At 36.0% G+C, this 21,627-nt stretch overlaps 1 protein-coding gene across 1 annotated transcript in view; it reads left to right on the plus strand.

The window, feature by feature from the left end:
• Pkhd1 (PKHD1 ciliary IPT domain containing fibrocystin/polyductin) overlaps nucleotides 1-21,627 on the plus strand; it is a 429,388-nt gene that overhangs the window by 373,843 nt on the left and 33,918 nt on the right. Inside the window, exon 60 of the mRNA XM_076860094.2 lies at nucleotides 16,276-17,293. Within this exon, the coding sequence (XP_076716209.2) occupies nucleotides 16,276-17,293 (1,018 nt within the window). The remainder of the gene's footprint in view (nucleotides 1-16,275; nucleotides 17,294-21,627) is intronic.

Raw genomic sequence — 21,627 nt, forward strand, 5'->3', positions numbered from 1 at the left:
AGATCAGATCACATACTTGGACTACAATTCATTGGGTAATGGGAGCTCCTGACTCATGTCCCCTTAACCAGTGATATTTCTGTTGAATCTGAGAAGACTCTAGAGTCATGGAAAAGAGCACCACCTTCGAAAGAGTGAAAACAATCTTCATCTAAAAACACATCTAGGGTCTAGTTGATGTCTTTGATTCGGGTAATGCTGTACTAGACCTTCACATTGTCATTGATTTAAATGAAGGTACTATTATGGTTTTCTCCCTGCAAAGTTTTAAATTCCATTGCCAATGTCAAGCTGTCATAGAAAAGAGATTCAATATTGCTAAAGAGACTATATGCCAAGTTTTTGTTTGGTATGATAACAGGTTTTCTGTGACAGGCACTCTTCTGAGCATTTTAAAATACATTTGTCACGAACACATTATGAGTGTGTTACCTGCTATGTTTTGAATATGATTTGTTCCTTCTAAAACTCATGTTGATATTTAATTGTCAACAAAATGGTATTGATATTTAATTGTCAACAAAATGGGAATAGCTTTTAAGAGATGTTGGGTCATGCAGGTTCTGCTTCATGCAAAGATCAATGTAATGTGTGAAAGAATGGGTTTGTTACATTATAGAGCATGTGGTCCTCTTTGTCCCCAGCTCTTTTGGCACAAACTTGTTTGCACTTCCATTTTTCTGCCATGTGTGGAGTAGCGTGGGACCTTCATTAGAAACACACCAGTTGTGCCCATCTAATCTTGAATGCTCATCCTCAATAACTGTGAACTAAATAAACCTCTTTTCTATATAAAATACCCAGTTAGGGGTGTTATGTTATGGCAACAGTAACAGACCAAGACAATACCATATCTTTAAACTTTCCTCTTTGTAGGAGGAAACTCAGGCACAGTGACATGAAGTGACTTGACTAAAGTCACAGAGAACATAACAGAGCCAAGATTTAAATGCAGATGGTTGGCACCATAGTTCATTGACCCAAAGTCATGAGAATCACCACTGTGCTATACCATCTTTCCCAGCATTTTTTATACTTAGGTGAACACAATATCTTTATTTTGTTTCTATGTGGTGCTGAGAATCGAACCCAGTGCCTCATGTACTCACTCATCCTAGGCAAGTGGGTTACCACTTGAGCCACATCCTCAATCCCAGACGTGTTTTGAAGGTCTTACAAACAACTGAGCAAAATTTAGGCTCCTTTTATTTATGTAAATTGACTAAAAAGTCACTGAATATTGGCAACTTTTTTTACTGAAACTATGAAGAAAATGCTAACCACCACCTCCCCGCCCTGGCTTTTTTTTTTTTTTTTTTTGGTAGTACTAGGGATTTAATCCAGAGGTGCTATATACCATTGAGCTACATCCCCAGCCCAATTTTTAAATATATTTTTTTCTTTAGAGATAAGGTCTTGGAGAGTAGCCCAGGCTGACCTTGAACTTGGAATCCTTCTGCCTCAGCTTCCCTGATAGCTGGGGTTACAGGCATGTGCCACTGCACCCAGCTGCCAAATCCCTTTACTTAGGCAACTTTGGTGTACAGATTTTTGTTCTTGAATAAAGTCAGTGCAAAAGGAAAGAAAGAACTCATAAGCTTCAGTTTGCTATCCACAGGTAATCAGGGAGTTGGGTCATTACTGATACCTCTCTTGCTCTTTACTTAAAACATCTGGCGTGGCTTTTCTGCCACACGCTTTCTTAGAAACTCTTCACTGTACCTGAGTTCCCATACAGGGCAGTCTTGACTTGCAAAGAAGATTAATATAAAATATCAGGCAAAGGCTTTGTATTCCCAGCCCAGATCTTTATCTCAGAATAAAAGGGGGAAATTTATCTCCTGTGAGTCACGGTCACTGAGGAGCTGGGAACATTTCCCTGGCAGGGAGAGTTGGCAAAAATAGTCCTAGTGGATTTCAAGTTAATTTGACTAATTCTTTCACCACTTGTCAAATGAAACTACTTTTGTTTAGGTAACAAAACAAGCTGTTTCCTCTGCCATTTCTCCAGTGAGCAGTATAGGCACTTGTGGCGAACACACATTACTGCTAACTGTTATGATGTTTGCTGTCAAATTCATTTATTTATACAACTGCTGTAAAAAGCCTGAGGCCCATAAGCAGCCATGAAAGATTTCAGAGTCATGGTGTGGGGTCATGAGAGGGGGGGAAAAAAAGTCTCCACTGGTTATGAGAAAGGAACTGACACAGGAAATGGTCACATATGGCGCAGATTTATTGTGTCCGGGGCTTCCCATTCAAATCTCATTATAGCCACAGCTCAGAGCAGGCCATGGCACAGTCACATTCATTTCAGTTTTGGCATCCAGCAGAAATTACTGCCGCTGCTTCAGAACGAGGGCTGGAGAGGTGATAAGTTTATCATTCTGGGGAAAGAGTGTGCCAGGAATCTTATTTTGTAAAGAATGCTGTTGGCTGTCCTGCCTTTAAACTAACCCATGAACGTTGCTTTGTTTAAAGTTGGCAGGCAAGGTTTGCTAGCAAAAGAGAAATAGGAGGAGGAGAGTAAGGGTGGGGCGGATGGAGAGTACTACAAAATGAATGAAGGGGAAAGTTAAGAAGAGATGAAAGGGAAAACCATCTTGGATTTTGCAAGGTTTTTATTTTTTCATTAAAGGAATAAAATAAGTGCTCTACTGATAGACACATGTGCATGTGCATGCAAACCCATATGTACATATGTACATCTGTACATACACATATGTGATTCTCTTTTGCCTAAAACATAGATTCTTGTTTTTCACTTGTAGCTTGCCTCTTTGATCAACATTCATATAAATGCTTGCAACACATATACATGCTATTCCACACTATGAGGCAAATACTAGTTGCTTCGTGAGGAAAAGAGGAAATAACCCACCCACCCCACCCCACCCCCCCGCAAAAAAAGGCAAAAGCAAGTGTGACATTGCTTTAAAAATATTCCTTTTCTGATTATGGCAGGTGGAACAGCTTATATGTATTGACAAGTTTGCTGTGGACTTGGTGCATGTTCCATATCATTTAACCTTCTCCATCAGCCTAACTGGGTACAATTCTTAATCCCTTTGACAAATGAAAAAACTAAGTCAGAGAGAGGAGAACCAAGGTTTTGCAACTAGAAAGTGGCAGATGCAGAATGCAATGCAAATCTCTTCAACTCTAAAATGATCTTTCACTCAGTAAGCTGTACTTCCTGAACTTGAATTTGTCCCGGCTGCTTTCAGTGTAGTAGTCAAAGAATAAAAGTCATGAATAGGACCAAATTCATTGTTATTTGCAGGTGAAATTATATCACAACAAAATAGCAAAAATACAATAGCACTTTCCAAGACATTTATTTCCACTGTATATTAATGATGACATTTTAGCACAATGAAAAATATATAGAATATTTGCTGGAATTTGTTCCACTAGTGTTCCGTTGAGAAAAGTAAGGGCTTTTTTTTTTTTTAATCTAAAAAAGTAAAAATAAAATTGAAAATAGATGAGTCAGAAGAAAGTCTTTCTACATGTATGACCCATTACTTGTCCTTCATTACTTATTTTTTATTTCCTGATCATTATTTTTCTCAAAGTAACACTTTTATTAAAAAAATAGAAAACATTCAAAAACACCCATAAGAACTTAGTGAAGGCAGAAGGACTTCTGGCACCCTGAAATGGCTGATTTTATGTGGTTTTCCATTTCTCTAGATTCACATGGAAATGTGTCCCCATGGAAAAAGGAGCTAAGTACAGAACTTTGATGAGATGGTGCATAGTGTTGAGACAGATGGTATGATCTGTAGCTCCTGAGGTGACCAGCCCTATCTATACCTGTAGATGTGTGCACCCTCCCAACTAGCAACTTCCTGTTAAACTGCACATCATCTTTGTTCTGTTAGAACTGTCTTCTCATGTGGGGGGTCTCAGGACCCCAGAGCGTTGAAAGACATTTTACTGCACTGTCACTAGAGTTGCTGTCCTCACTGAGAATGGTACCAGAGGTGATTGACTACTCTCCTAAGTGCCACTGTGTAACAAATTGTGAAAACCAATCTGTAAATGCATTTATTTTGAAATTCCAGGAACTAAAAATTTCAATATTCATTGTACTTTTTCAACCAAATGAACTTACATTTCTCAAATGACTTATAATAATTACTATTATAATTGTATATATAATATATAATTAATATATATTAATATAATTAATATAATTATAATTAAATGCAACTTACTCATATATTTCCGAATATAAGTAAGCGTACATGTCATTTGTAATAACTAGAGATTCCATATTATGGTCACTCAGTAGACTTTAAAGACCTCTGTTCCAGACTTTAAATTAACAAAATTGTGTTTCCTGTCATCTACATTGAATATATTGTGCATAAGAGCATCACTTCTAGTTACTTTCACTTTACAAATATAATATCCACCTATTATTTTGAAGCTATTAAAAACATAATTTTTAGCTAGCATTCCTCATTTTGAAAAAGCAGGCTATTTTGCACTACCATTACTAATATGACCAAAACATATTTTCTTTAATAATTCTACTGAAGATCTCTTTGACTAACTTTGTATACTTAGGAACTTGGCTTTGAGATTTTGGAGTGTCACTCCTCATAGCCTGAGGACCTGTGACAACATATATAAATGGGGATAAATTCAACCTGTCTTCACTTTATTTGATCTGTGCCTATTTATATTTGTTAGATTAGAAATAATGAGGTGTAAATGTTGTTTGACAGAAAAAAAAATTGTAAATGATTTCTTTTCATTTCTTGAAAGTAAGAGAATGATCATACGTTTTGTGTTTGTCAAAATCTTGTATATTTTACTGTACCACAAATTGTGAAATTTGTCACAAAATGGCTAAAAAATTATCGAGGGAAATGGTGGTGTTAACCTCGAGGAAAAAAAATCATTAATGTTGATGTATTTCATTCAATTTTAAACACATAAATTTTTCTCTTTTGTTGAAAATGGGAAGATGGAAGGATTCTATGTGCCTTTGAGTCAAAACATTTATTTTAAAAATACTTTTTTTTCTTTCCTTCTGATCCATTTTTCTAAATAAAAAATAGAAGTTGTTTCTTTCTTTTATCTTTCCTTTTAATTTTTTTTTCCCTAGCAAAGACAACCCCTTTGGCATATTTTCTTTTCAAACGTGAAATGAGGTGGAAAATCCTCATTTCACGACAGGAAGGACAAATATTGACACAAAGTTAATATTTGCTAGAACCCTGGAAGCAACCTGAGTGTATGTACACACACACACACACACACACACACACACACACACACACCCCTGTTCCCCTTCCTCCTTCTCCAGACAGATCTAGCTCACCTCTTGTCTTGGTTTTTACATCCATGGTTTCCAATCTAGGGAAAGGTGGACTGAGCATAGTTCATGTCCAGGATGTTTTTAGAAAGCAAAGTGTACCAGAGCAAGTGCTCATGTGCACACATGCACACACATATACAACCTGCTTCATCTAATTTCCCCCACTTAGAGAAGAGCTTCTGGACTTTATCACTGCTCTTGTCCATCTTGAATGCAATAGCATATGCCAAGCCAATACTCACTGGTCACTCAGCATTCATTAAGTGCTGTCCACTCTTGCCTTTTTTGAGAAGAATGCCCCGGGGTGACGGGGCGGCTGCCCTGACAGGCTGGATCACTTATCTGTTCACATTGATTATCAGAGTCAGCTGTGGCCAGACCTTGCTTTTTCTCCTTCTTCCCTCAGCCCCTCTTACAAGCACCCCTGCCTGGATTTTCATGAGGAAATAATCAGATTAGGCCTTTCACGGTGAGTTCATATGGAGTTCTCTTTCTCCAGTGTGCTACTAACTGAATAAATGTGTTTAGTGGTAAATTGTAAATGACATTATGATTACCAAAGCCAGCATGGGTTTCATTTAAAAGTGATCAGAATTGCAGACCACAAAAATTGTGACTGGCAGATAAGGCCATTTGGAAAAGTGAGAAAAGAAACGACAAAAACAAGTAGGAAAGATAATCATTACTCAAAACTAAACCTTCTCCAACTGAGAAAAGCAGGAGGGAAAGAAATCTGCAGGAAAAAACAATGAAACCCAAGTTAGAAATGATGTGAGACTGTTGCCATGAGCTCCTACCCACCAGAGCTGGAGGACTGAACTGTGAGGCTGCCTGGCTCTGTGTGCACCGTCTCTTAAGGGTACCTAAGTAATCACTCTGTGTGCTCTCTGCCAAATGAAGATCGAAACGACTGTGCTGCTTCCCTATGTGTTGGTTTTGCCCCCTGCCAAAATTTGAGATGCTAGAGTTGATTAACTCTAGAGATGACATTGGAGGAAAAATGGTAAGATACTGATAAAAACCACCCCATCACCTAATCATTGGTAAGTCCTGGAGAAATAAAAATAAAAAGTCTTGGAGTAATTTATCAAGACCAGGATTCCAAGTTAGGCTGCAAAACTGCCTAATCAAGATTACTTGTTGATCATTTTTCTACTATCACCTTTTTTTTATATTTGTGACTATACTTTTATTCTCCTTTTAAATATTTATTTAAAAGGCCAAATAATAATATTTAAAAAAAATGAGATTTCACCAAATATGTGATTTGTCAATAAGCAAAATTCTTTCCCTGTGTGCTTGTTAATGGTACAGAAAAGCCCTAAGGATTGTAGCCCTCTCTCACAGTGTCAGTCATCGCACCTGAACCTCACGTCTAAATGCAATCCAAAGGGAAATTGCTTAGATTACATTTCATTTTGCCAGAGGCATATGTAGAAAGAAGTTTAGAAATATGTTTTTTTTTTCCCTCCCTCTTCTACCTCATTATTACTACTAAATAGTACATTGGGTCAGAATCCCTGTAACTCATTTATTTTTTAATCTATGAATTAAGAATCATTAAACTTGCTATCAAGAGGTTTTAGATAAGGGAGGCTAGGGAAGAAGAGTAAGATAGAAGGCAGGCAGGCAGGCAGGCAGGCAAAAACTGCTAACCATGTGATGTAAAGGCTTCTTGTAGGGTCAAGATTTGTCCTTGGCCTGTCCATTCTGCGCCCCTTCCAGTTTTCACACCACTAGTCTGTAGACTTCCTGTTAGATATTTATGTGCCTACAGCTTGCCTAAGCAATCATTCTATGTTGGGAGAAATGACCTTGGGGTGACCACCATCCTGTCCATATAAAATCTGCTTAAGTAGTAACTCAGAGCCCCCCAGGGACAAAGACTGCCTGAGCCCTCAGATTCCCTTCTCATATTCCATACCTTCCATAATACCCTTAGTGTGAGGATGCAGTGTCCTTTTCTGAACAGTCTATCTACCACCCACTTTCTACCACCTCCAGAATGAACATCTCTTTCCTGAGATGTTCAGGAGCTCATCTAACCGTTTACACCCCTTTTCCAAAATTTGCTCCCAGTGATGCGTGGAATTCTGAAGCTGAAATCAGCATGAGCTTTTTTAACTTCAAAGAGCATTCTTTTCACCCTCTTGCTTCTGTTGGAACCTCACTTTCTTGTAAAAATGTGCACTCCCTTTAAGGCCCCCTTAAGTCACAGCATCAGATCTTGAGTTTCCTTCCTGTTCCCATGCTCTGAGTAACACCCGTTAGGTAAAACCCCTGCACCTCCCAGGCTGCCCCCATCTGGCTTACTATCTGTGCTCCCTGTTTCCCATGGCTTATGCTCATATAGTAGGCCTTGCTCTTTATTCTCTGATTATAGGGACAGGATCGCTGGTTTCTTTCCCATTCTAACTCTGACATGATTCTTATCAAGGTAGATAATTTGGCCAAAACCTTGACTGCTTTGGAAATAAATATCACTCAAAGGAGAACAAACAAAAACTTTATATCCTGAATTTGCTACAGCAAGAGAGTCAGCCGTCATCACCTATCTTTGCAAAGACTCAAAGGTAGAGTGAGAAGTCTTTATGATGGAGAAGAGAGAGGGCTTCAGGTGCACCCTGAGAGGAAACTGTTGGTCTGAGAAACTGTAGGTGAGCCAACTAAATAGGGCATTCGATGTGATTGGCTAGGGGTGTATATTTGGTTAGAATCGACTAGCTTGGAGGCTAGTGGCAAAACAGTGAATTATTATAAAAATTTGCAGCTATTAATCAAGTATTGGCTATTCAGGGGTCATTGTTTACCTTTCTTGAACTGGTTGCTGCTGATATTGGGGTGGCTCAGTAGACTGACTGGTTCCTGTAGATGGTAGGTTTTTTGAGTTTCATTTTTCTATATAGTATGGTCATTTGTTGTATATTCAGACTCTCGTTGCTCAAGTTATCTTTTGGTCTTCTCTAGAGGAATAACTGACAGGGATAGGATTTTAATAAAAATTATCATTATTATTAAATTTTTTAAAATCAGGGATATTTTCTCTTCTCACTCACTGCATTTACCACTCACTGAAACAATGATAACATTGAAGTTGTCATCACCACTGACCTTCAAAATAATGAACACAGATATCCTGCTATCAGACTATAATTTATGTTTTTCTAGCTCACTTGTTCAAAGTCCTTTATTTGTGCTTAAACCCAGTTACATGTATATTTTTCTCCCATATGCAACTGCCACCTCCTTTTATTTTCCTTCGGACGAAGCTTAAATGATCTATGCTTCCCTTTAATTCTTTCACAGATACTATTAATATTGTGACCCCCAATCTCTTATTCTCAATTGCTGGGCATAACCCCAGCCCTAAGTGAACCTGTTATCTTAATTGTCTGAGCTTTTACTAGGCTGTCAAGGCTTTGGCTCATATTCCCTGCAACCCAGACCAATTTACTGTGAAGACAATGCAGTTTAGGTTGTAGGGTCTTCATTTACATGAGTCCCTTCCAGGAATCCTAAAAGAGTCCTAGCAATGTGTTTGCATGGATCTATGCTTTTGTAAAATCTTTAATGTTAAGACATTTTAGCTAATGTTAGTTAAGTTTACACTCTCTTTCAATTCTAGATTCCCCTTCAACATAAGTGCTATAGGGTTAGGTGACAATGGACTGACCATAGCATTTTCTGGAATCTGGCTAAGGGGAAGTTGAGTTAGACACATGTTTGGTCTGGATTTGTAGGGAGTTATTTTTAGGGTTCACACTCAATTTACATGAAATTACTACTGAAGATCTGAGTCTACTTACCCATTGCTATGGCACATAGGAACCAGATCCTAGGTGTGATGTGAATATGTCTTAGGATATGCAAAGATAAAGCAAGAGGTGAAGGAGATGTAGTGTTGAAGTGACAGTGCCATAAATGACAGCCTGTGAAAATTTATTTGGATAATACAGCTTATTATAGGAGAAAAAATCATAAAATATCCTATATTTTTAACAATTCTGAACATTTATACATACCAAAAGTGAGTTGTGGAGCTGAAAGAACTGAACTTGTAAACTATCAATGCTAGGAAAAAAAAAGGTTTTAGTCATCTAGACTGAAGAAAAGACTGAATTATCTTTGTAAGACATTTATAGTAAATCTTACAATCTTTATCATAAAAAGAAGCAACACAAACATATATAATCAGAAATAAAGGAAAAAATATAGAGGTGAGTTGGTAGTATCAAGAAAACATTTCTTTCCCCTAGTTTCTACCAGATTTGTGCTATATATAAGGCTTGTTGAACTTACAATTGTGTTGTGATTCTTTTTCTCATTTTAAATAATATTTGTTCTTACTCCTAAATTTGAATTTATAAATTTTTGCCTGCATTTATAGACTCATACCCTCATGTAATACTGAGTTTATGCCTCTTCCACAGTGAGTATTTTACCCCATTTTCTCAATCCACAAATGTTCCATCCAACCTTCTGCCCCTAATTTTCAACCCCCCAACACTTTGCTTCCCTTCTCACTCTTGGCTTTCAGCTGATGATCTTGATTTGTTGCATATCTCCCAGCAGAAAAGAGTGCCTACCCACCTCCACCTCCTACTTACCTCCACCTCCTACCCACCTCCACCTGCACATGTGTTCTCCCTCCTCTATGCTCCATGGGAGATACGCATCTTTCAACCTATCCAGTCTCACTTGCTTTTGAAAGAGCTCTGGACTCTGTTCTCCCTTAGCCTGTCAAGAAGCTTACTCTGCCAATCATCTGCTCTCCTACCTCAGTCTCTTTTTTCAGGGATTTCTTATCTGTAGAACTTTATCTTGAATCTAAATACAAGCATCCATCTTTTATTCCTTGTCCACTTTAAGAAGCTCTGAGTTATCTATTAAATGTTTTTTACAATTTTATCTTGAGTATCAGACTGGTTTGCTTCAATAACATTAAAGACTTAAATACTTTTTTTAAAAAAACTGACTTTTCAACCTATGTCAAGTATTTCCTTTGATTGAAATCTTATTGTTAAAACTCATAGAAATAGTAGGCTTGTACTACCAGAGATTACTGTGTAATTGTTTGGTGGGATTATGTGTTGGTTTTGTCTGTTTTATCTTCTTTTAAAAAAAGAATCTTTTCTAGTTAACTACAGCAATGTGTTCAACTATATAAACCCCTGCTTCCATTGTGTAAATGATACTCACTGGTAGGTTCATCTTCCTTATGAAGAGGTTGAGAAAGTCACTTCCTGTCATTGTTATCATCCTGTGGTCAAAAAACTTCAGCTCTGACTGCTGAGTAGCACAGGACTAGAGGAACAAGGTGTCTTTCACAAGCCTGGGTAGCCTTAAACATAGTTAATTTGTTATTTATTACAGATTTTTTTTGCATAATGTTATTCTTAGGATAGCAAAAATTTTCTTTTGTCAAGAAGATCTAAACCAAAGGATAAATTTATTCTTTGTATTTACATTTATTCAAAATAGGTGTGTCCTTGATCATATGGGAGGAAAGCATGGGGAGATTATTTTATAATAATCAATGTTTGTTGAAATGCTTTGTGCTTAAATAATGATTTGAATATGATTTGTCTCATCCAAAAATTTATGCTGAAATTTAATCCTGATTATGAGGTGTCACTACGGTGGAAACAGAATACAACCATGTTATTTGTTGTTTAGAGGTGGAGTCTTTGAGAGGTGATTAGGATGGAACAAGGTCATCAGGGGTGGAGCCCCCATGACTGAATTATGGTGGCTTTATGAAAAGAGAAAGACCAGAGGACTCACACTAGCTTCATCTCTTTCACCATGTGATGCCAGGACCTCCATCCTCAGGACTCTGACAGCAAGAAGTCATCCCCAGAAGTGCTTCCTAGACCTTGCACCAGTACTATGAGCCAAAACAAAGCTCTTTTCTTTATAATTTACCCAGTTGATGGTACTGTGTTATTAGCAATAGGAAACAGACTACTACAAGGCACTAATCACCAACTTCGTGAAGGTCATGGTGGTAAATTTTCAACTAAATGTTGGAGAAATCAGAATGCTTTATTCCTTTCACAGAAGATGTTCATACACAGAATTTTAAGAGAAAAAAGAGCGGGGATAATTAGGGATGGGAACAATGCATGCAATTGGCATTGCACTTTTTCCTTTGAAGTCAGGAAGATAATTGGCTAAGCTTAAGCCAGCAAATAGTTAACATGTAGTGGAAAAGCCCTCTGTGCCTGTCATTTAATCCCTAGTCCCAGTACCATGCTTACTACTGACAATAAGACAACTAGGTCTTTATTATTGAAGAGGGAGGTTATGAGGTAACAAAATCTTCTTCCTGTTTTTTGTTTAAACATACACATGGAACTCCAGTGAATATCTATTCACGTCCCTTAGTTTCTAGATCTTTTAATCCAACTCACACAGAACTCAAATGAATATTGAAGATGTGTGATTTTTCATAGTCTTTGACCTTACTCATGGGCATGAAGCCCTAGCTAGACTCTCACAAGTGTACATGTTGCCTGTTACACAAACTTTCGGCAGGGATTGTGCCCTCTCAAATGCTCACCTCAAAGCTCTAACTCTTCCTAACTCAAATCCTTCTCTCCTTCTTTCCCTTATTCTCTGACTCAAAGTCTTGCCATCTTTAAGTCTAGTCTGCCATAAAGAGGGTCAGCTCCATTCTTCTCCATCCAATGTCACTGCTGAATAGATGAATAGAGGCTCTGGAATCCTGAGGGCAGAGATGTTTTGGGGGACTAGACTTTTGGGGGGGACTTGCTTCTGGGTGGAATTGGAAAAATCAATCAATAAATTAAAAGGACTTTTTCAGTGGACCTCTTTGAAGAAGTATGTATGTATACAAATAGTCCCTATACCTTCTTACTTCAAAAGAGTACTTGACTCTTAAAATAAATGTTTCACTTTTGTTATTTTAGCCTTAGAATGCTCCTGTTATCAGGAATGTAATTATGGAAAAATTCATGTACCTCCATGTTTGTTTATTTAATGAATAAATGAGTGATTCCCAAAACACTCTATGTCACAGTCTATTGTGAACAAATCAATGTGAATCAAGAACAGAAGAAAATCTATGTAAACATAGCCAGTCATAATTTTCATCTTATGGACTCATGAAATAGTTGAATTTCTCAGAGTTATCATATATTAATCATCAATTTAGGGGAAAATACAATAAAATATTTGATAGTCTTGATTATCATTTTTATTTTGCATTGTCTTAAAAATACTTGAGCTATGGAATAATTTTATCACTAGATGCCTAGAAAGAATAACAGAACAAGAGGAACTTTTAAAAGAATATTACATGTTAATTATCCAATATGTATTATGGAGCTTCTACTATGTTTGAGGTAAGATGCTAATCTTTGTGTAATTTAAGTATGAGATATAGTCCTGCCCTTGAGCAATAATCCCTTAAGGGCAAGTTTGCCTACTTTGGTTAGGTGAGATATTTAATTACATATAGGTATCTAGTAGCAGAGACTAATTGAGAATCATATCTAAGAATTTAGCAGTCCATAGAGGTCACTTTAGAAGACATTATATCTCTTATATTAGAAACAGGAAGAAGGAGAGATGTATAAATAACCAGAGATGTATAAAACTGGGTGGAATGTGAATGATTAATCAATGACATCATCATGGCTGGAAAAATATATATATATATGTGAACTCTAAAACATAGAAAAGGAGAATCAATGTGATTCAAGGATTTTTCATGAGGAAAGGCCAGCTAACTGTCACTCGGAAAGGATATAACTATAATTGAGACTGGTCACCAGGGTCTCAAAGCATAATTTCTATGGCCACCAAGATCATTCAATGAATTTACTTCAATTGGATCCATGCTTTTGAAGATAATTCTTAACTTAAAATCTGCATTATCATATTATTGAACCACAAGGAGAAAACATACCGTGTAAAAGTGACAATTCTTTTGAATATGATAATTAAATTTTTGCTTAATTGAATAATTCAGCATTCAGTTTAATAAGCCCAATTTCTTTAAGAGGCATAGAGCAATTCAAAATTGTTTCATCCTGTGTCAGTTTTTAAGAAATCTATTTCACCTACATTGTTAAATTTGTTGGCATAAGGTTTGTAATGTTAAATTATACTTTATTGTGAGATCTGTAATAATAAACCTTGCATTCCTGTAACTGGTGATTTGTAATCTCTTTTTCTTTTTCTATGGTCAGTCTATATTAGATTAATTGTTCTGTTGTTATTTCCCAAGAACACTTTGTTCACTTTTTCTTGTTTTGTTTTATTGTTGTGGTTGTCTCTTTTCAATTTCACTGATTTCTACTGTCAAATTTATTATTTCCTTACTTCATCTTACTTCAGGTTGTGTGTTCTTTTTCTGAATTCTTTCTTTTTTTCACTCTTGACATGTTGGTCCTTTTCCAGATATAATGAGGCATAAATGAGAAAAAATTATATATACTTAAGGTGTACAATGTGATGTTTTGAGATGCATATACATTGTGAAATGACTTTCATTATCAAATTAACTAACATCCATCAACAGTTTACCTTGTGTGTGTATGTTAGGTGTATATGCATCTCTGTGTGAGGACATTTAAGATCTTCTCTTTTAGAAAATTATAAGTATGCAAGTTAATATTATCAAGTTGTATTTTAGATGTTTTTCCAATTTCTTAAAGTGTATTATAAAGCATTTCTCTTAAATTGTTCTTTCTTATATAAGCATTCAACACTGCAACTTTCCTTAGAGGTAATATTTCAACCACATCCCACATATTTTCTTATGTTAAAATTTTGATTATTCAGTTTGAAATGTTTTGTAATTTCTGTTGTGATTTTTTTTTACCATCATTGTTTTTGCTATTATTTTCAAGGGTAAAGGAAAGCGTGTTCTATATTTCCAAGGCAACATTTGGTAATTAAATCTAGTGATATCATGGACAATATTGAAATAGACTTATAATAATATCATATGGAAGGAAGACTTGGGGAAAACATAGATTATGTTCAAACAGTGTTTCTTATATTAGTAATTTTGATATTTTTTAATTCTTCAAATTACTTTGAAGAACTTGCACTAAGGGAAATTCAAACTATCTAGAAAACAATGCAAAAATATTTTGTGAAAATTTATTTTAAAGCAAAGGAAATCTTTTTGGGAGATAAAATATCACGGGGGATTCAGAACGAGAATTATCATAGGTTCATAGGGCAATTAGGAATGGTGGGAATAATGGATAATGATATTTCTTTAAATATTTTTTATTAGCCTGACCATCCTCAAGTTGTGCTTTATTTAATGTCAACAATTCTCCCAAATTATTACTTTGTTCTTTTTATCTTACTGCTCTTCATTATTCTTTATATTTGGGGGAAAAGAAAGTGTGAGAAAATTTTGAAGTTTGACATCTGAACTCTTTTACAATCCAATCATAATATGTATTTTCAATGTTAGCGTACCTCCATAAATTCTCTTTTACAATCCCCCCCAATTCACCTCTTTGTCCATTGACTTGAATATTATTACTGCTTCTCCCTTAGTCTTTTTCCATTATGGAGCTGGGATATTTTGGTATAGTGAGAATCACATATATTGGTCTCTGTTACAATGGAGTTAGAGCTCCTAGAACCCCTTTGATATGGATGATAGGAAATATTTTGTACTAATATTTAGGGGTTCCTAAGCCAAAACCTCTGAGATTTTTGTTATTTTCTGTGTGATAGGAACTTCTCACACAGAGCTTTTAAATTCTTTGAATTTTCTGGATGATAGGAGCATCATTTGTCCTACTGAAGTGAGTTTTGTTGGATTCCTGATAGCCTCAGGCTGTTGGCTGGTGGCCAGGGGATCCTACCATGTGACTAGAGGATTAGAATATTTAGCCCCACCCCTTTACAACCAAGGAAGGGAGAGGGGCTGAAGATTGAGTTGAGCACCAAAGGCCAATGATTTAATCAAGTTTGCCTTCATAATGAAGCCTCTATGAAAATCCAAAAGGACTGGGTTTGGGGAGCCTTTGGATGGCTGAACATGGGGAGGTGCCAGGTGGATTTTTTTTTTTTTTTGCCTCTTTCCATGAGCTTTATACTATGCATCTCCTCCCTTTGGGGGTTTATATCTTTTGTTGTATCTTCTATAATAAATGTTTAACATGAATAATGTGTTTTCCTGAGTGCTGAGCCTTTTTAACAAATTAATTGATCCCAAGGACAGGGTAAGGGAACCCTGATTTACAGTTGATTAGTCAGAAGCACAAGTCACACCTGGGACTTGTGATAGTATCTGAAGTGTGTGTGGGGGGATGATTTTGTGAGACTAAGCCCTTATCCTGTGGGGTCTGATGATGATAACAGGTAGTGTCATAGCTGATTTAAGTTGTATGGCATCCAATTGGGGTCAGAGGGAGAATTGGTTATTGGTGGGGAGAAACATCCCTGCAGTTTTGATGAAGTATTCTGTGTTGTATAGCATGTGTGAGAGTGGGAAAAAAAAAAAAAAAGTTTTTCCTCCAAATTCTTTAGTGATTATTTCTAACTTAAGTCTTTTACTGATCCAACTCTTTTTACACTTAATTATTATTTTTACCAACTTCAAATAATATACATCATGTAGCATAGTTAAAATACAACAAACAGCTATTATTTAAGGCATATATCTTTTCATATTTTTCCCAATTTCTTTGTTTGTACTCTTGATGGGGATATAGCTCAGTGGGTAGAATGCTTGCCTCTCATGCAAAAGGCCTTGGGTTCAATCCCCAGCACCACCAAAAAAAAAAAAAAAAAAAAAAAAAAAAAATCTTTGTACTCTCAATCCAGCACATTTAGATGTTCAATAGATATTTCAGGAAGTTACAGAGAATGGGAGTAATGGATTGCAGATCATCTTTGAGTGATCATGGCTCATGTGTCACTTATTTTTCTTTGTTTTATAGGTACATATAGAGAAGAACAGAAATGTACTTACCGAACATTGATACAAGGCTTTATGTGCAAACAGACTGACCAAGTACTCCTAATTATTGAAAATGTTGATATCACTTGGGCAATCCAGAATGTATATCCAGTTGTATCTGTTACTAGTGGTTTTGTTGATGTATTTAGTAGTGTAAATGCCAATACCTTCTGCTCTACCCCTAGGCCTGTATCCACTTTCTATACCATTTTACCCACCAGGCAAATCACCAAGGTCTGCTTTGTAGATCAGACTCCTCAAGTTTTACGTTTTCACCTATTGGGAAACAAAAGTACCTCTAAGTTTCTTTTAGCTGTATTTTACCATGAGCTCCAGAGACCCCACATTTTCTTAGGGGAAAATTTTATTCCACCTACCCTAGTGCAATCAGTTTCCTCATTGCTGGATGAGCCTATTGGTGCCAACTATTTCAACATCATGGATAACCTCTTGTATGTTGTCCTGCAAGGAGAGGAGCCCATCGAAATACGCACAGGGCTTTCCATTTATTTGGCCTTCACTGTGACAATTTCAGTCCTAGAAAAAGGCTGGGAAACAGTGATGCTTGAGAGATTGATTAACTTCCTTCAGATTGATAAAAACCAAATCAGATTTACTCATGAGATGCCTGGCAATGAAGGGACCTTAAAGACCATTGCTGACAGTAGAGCCAAAAGAAAGCGCAATTGCCCAACTGTGACCTGTGCCAGTCATTATAGAAGAGTTGGTGGGCGTAGAACTCTCATGGAAATGAGCTCAGACACAATCTTACCACCAGCCACTATGGAAACTATCTCAAAAGTGATCATCATTGAAATTGGTGATCTGCCAAGAGTAAGGAGCTCTGAACTGATCCCATCCTTATCAAGTAGCAAATTACAGAAGTTGGCTCGCCAAATCATCACTGCTCAACAGACTGGAGTGCTGCAGAATGTTCTGAATATGACTTTTGGGGCATTAGTGGTGACTCAGCCAAAGGGAGGAGTCATTGGCTATGGGTAAGTACTAACATAATAATATCAGAATCAGGGCTGATCTTTCTTAAAGCGTTTTTTTGGTGCTTATTAATTATAGATAATATGTGTTTCATTGTGGCTAACTTGTGTATATATAAAAATATAATTTTATTAGTTTCACTCCCTAGTACCTTCCCTGAAGACTGATTTCTTGAGTTCATATTGACACGTAATTGCGAATGTCAACCTACTTACACTGAATCACATAATCTGGCTGTGTTTTAAAGATGAGAATAAAAGCTCAAAAATTAATTTAAAGATTAAACTATCAATTTTTAAATTCATTATTCAATCCACATTCTTCACAATTTTTCTATTTTACAGGCATTTAAAGACATTTTATTTTGGTAACTTAAAGTAAAAGTATATTAAAATGTTTTTATGAAACAACTTATTTTCAGTTAATTTGCTCACTTATTCATTTAATAAATTTAAGCAAGGGGCTAGTCTCTGGGGTTGCTAAGGTGAAAAGTAATTCTTTTGCTACTTTTGTCATTTTTTGGTAGTGCTAACAAATAAGCAATTCATATTTAATGGATAGTATTTATTTGTAATCAACCATCTTCTATGTGTGTGGAGTTCTCTAGAATTGAACAAAAAGGAGAACCAAAAAGAGAGACTCCTTCACACTCACAGGTCTATTCACAAATACATTCATTGCCTTTTTATGCACAGGGTGACCTATCCAAATGATGCTTAGCATTTTTGTACTGTGTCTTTAAAATGGAGATAGGTGTTCTTTTTCAGTGAAAAGAAAGCTGAAACCATTTTTGTTTGTTTGTTTGTTTTTGTTCCCCCCCCCCCACCAATCTGGTATATTTGAAAGGCATTGGAAATTGTTAGCTTAGAATTAAAAAGTACTTATAGTTTATGATTGCTCAAGCTATTAAATCTTGAATATTTTTGCCAGCCATCAAACTTTTACCTTATTGGTGATGTTATTATATTATACATGAAATATTAGGAATCTAAAAGATTTTATAAGTAAAACATCTTAGATTATACTTAATTTTTTTCTTTCCTTTACCATAATTTTATTTAGGTCTCACTGAGTTACTGTAAGTACATTATAGGCATGTGTACCTCATTCAGTCCATTGCTTGATTTTATTTAGAATTATAGTTCTGACCTGTCCTCATAGGTCATCATTCCAAAATGACCGATTTTTATTTTGTATAAAATTACTCAGTGAATATTCAATCTTTAACTAGAGAGAGAAAAGTCAATGAGTAGAACAATCAAGGTACATCTGAGGAATTCCTGCAGACATTGGGTCTGACACCAATCAGGTACACACCCACATAGAGTATGGCATATCATTCCATCACGAGGAATTGAGAGAACATCAGAGAAAAAGATCACTTTTACTTTTCACCCACCATTCATCACAGTCCCCATGTTTTCACTTTTGACTCAGATATTTCTGATTTAATGAGAAACTACTGAACGTGTATATTGTAGCATTGATTTTCTGTTGGAGTGTGTTATATCCTCCATTTCTTTCTATTTCTCTGGTATTTTAAGAGAGGTTTCTTAGACATCATTCAAAAAGTAAATCTTCTGAAGATAAAGTCTGCTTTTTAAGTATGTCTGAACAAATCTTTGCAGAATGAGAAACCCATGTTCTATGCAATTGAAAGAGAATTAGCAAGGTTTCTCAACTCCTAGGAGTTGCCAAATATGGTAAATACAGCCCCCTTAGCCTTGCAGGCCCCAAGGACAGCTTTGTTTCCTTCAGCTTTGATCAGTGTCAGTGGAGACTTCCATTCAACTCACTGGAGAGCCATTGACAAGCTAATGAATTGACCTTGAGACAGCAGAAACGAGTCCAGCAACCAGTCCTTCCTGGAAAAGTACCATGTATGTTCTCCAGAGATTCATTCTTGTTAATCTAATGGGGCTTTGGAAATTTCAAAAAATGAGGCCAAATTGGATTGCTGCATTTCCAGGAGCTTGCTGCTTACTTTCAAGAAGGTACCAACTTTGGCTTTGTGGGAGAGAAATATGTATATTTGGTATGTGGCAGAGTTGACCATAAGCTATAAAATAGGGAGAATATTCTGGATTATCAAAGTTGTCTCAACCAAGCACACGACCCTTTAAAAAGGAGAGTTTTCCTCTGTGGTCAAAAATGGCAGAAGAGGAAAGCAGAGCCTTTGAAGTGTGAGAAGGCCCTAATGTGTCACTGCTTTTAAGGTGGAAGAGGATATGTGAAAAGTATGGTAGGTAGACTCTATGAGGAGACAGTGGACATTGCTTGGCCACTAGTGAGCAGACGGGGACCTCAATTCTATAGCCACAAGGGATGAATTCTGCTGATACCCAGAATGGGTTTGGAACTGGATTCTTCCTGAGAGCCTCTTCAAGTACATGGAACTCAGCTGAGCGTATTTAGATTCTCACCCATTCCCTAATGAATAATACACTGGTGTAATTCTAAGTTGTGGTATTCTGTTATGCTGCAAAGCATAAAGCTCTTTGATTGTGACATTATCATGAACCATGGACCCAGAAAACAGTTGTGGATCTATGAAGGGGATAATGACAATGTGGGAGATTACATCTGTGTGTTTGTGTGTGGGGGTGTGTATGTGTGCGTATTTATCACATTAGTGGCTTTTTAAGTTCCCCTCTTCTACATAAGAAGTACACTTTTAAATGCCTTGGAACAGAGAAGAAAACTAGGAGAGTCAATAGGTAATGCCAGTTAACTGATATCAGTTCAGGTTTTTATTTCTGCAACTCAGGCACCTGCTTCTAGGAAACAGCTACTTGAAGTATGCAAGGCAGAGTTTTCAACAGAAGAGGATTAGCTTTCAAGATTGGTAGAACCTTTGTCCTGGAAGATAATCCTGTGTTGCCAGTTCCTCAATGCAAAGCCATGACCTTACCACTGCAGAGTATTTTGATGCCATATCATCTTTTCACTACAGAGTAAATTCACTACTTCATTGAGTTAGGTGAATGACAAAATTATTGTAATAATGTTTCATATTTGTGGCCTTAAGTTCTGCCTAAGCAAGTTTTCTGAACAATTAAAAGTTGTTCCTTTAATTACTAGCAGCATTTTAAAAAGTCTTCAACTAAAACTAAAAAAAAAAAAAAAAAAAAAAAAAAAAAGACAGATTACATAACATCCAGCCTTATTAAATGGGAAATAACAGAGAACATTCACACTTTTATTGATGATTCATGGTTATCATTAAAACTATCATTTATTTCACAGCACTGTTTCTGCAATAATGCCCTTGGGGACTATTGTTCTTATACTAAATGGTCTCAGAACACTAAATCTTTGATTCTTGTTCTGCAGTTTACATCTTTTATTTTCTATTTTCCTTGTGAACAGGATGTTAATTGTAATCTTTTGCTGCTGCTGACATGTCTGCATCCAGCGATTCCCTGCTTTCATGTATATGAGATTCTAATTCCAAAATTGAACCACACTATCTAAAAATCAAATAAGTTAAGATTTTTTGTGCACACATGGCAAATTTATAAGTAACTGCAATAGACTCATGAAATGCTACATTTTGGTGTTTTTTTTTTAATTCCCCAAACATTATTTTAACAGCTATTATGTTCAAACTATTATATGAATTCTATAAAATCTAGATTTTTTTTAGTGAAGGGGTAAAAAACATTTATTCAGCTAGTTCATTAGAATATATTAATGTCATTGTATCTTTCTTACAAAAAATCATTAATTGAATATGAACCAGCTTAACCACTAGTATAGTTTTCCATAAAACTGACTTGAATTTATTTTCATTTTTATATTTACTCAGTAGTCAAGGTTTCAACTTACTGCTGTATTCCCAAGAATTCCTAATACAGTTTCATTCACAATAAATGATCATTTGATATTTATGATAAATAGTGAAATGTAAACTTAATGGCATCTCTATTATTCTAACAGTCCTATGTAAATAATACCTTATATTGAATCTCTTCCTTAGAAAAACCTTGAGTGGTTTCTGCTTTTCCTGGCCAGACTGTGACTGTTATAGTCTCCCAATATAAACAGGAGATTTTGAATATTTTTGTAAGATCTTTAAAATTCAGTTATAGTTTCCATTCCTGATAAAATATTTATTAGGTTTATTATAAAATATTATTTCAAATCATTTACTAATTACAATACTTCACTTCTGTTACTTAAACTTAATGTTTTAATTGATAGTATTGAAGACATATCAAATTTATTCCATGTCTTTATATATTCCTAACACAGTGCAGTTTACACCTAGGTTTCCTCAAATCTCAATTTTAAATGAGCAATGGAAAGGAATCACAAGAGTTTAATCAAAAATACT

Source organism: Callospermophilus lateralis, chromosome 6, assembly GCF_048772815.1.
Source record: "Callospermophilus lateralis isolate mCalLat2 chromosome 6, mCalLat2.hap1, whole genome shotgun sequence".
In the NCBI taxonomy this organism is placed as follows: Eukaryota; Metazoa; Chordata; class Mammalia; order Rodentia; family Sciuridae; genus Callospermophilus; species Callospermophilus lateralis.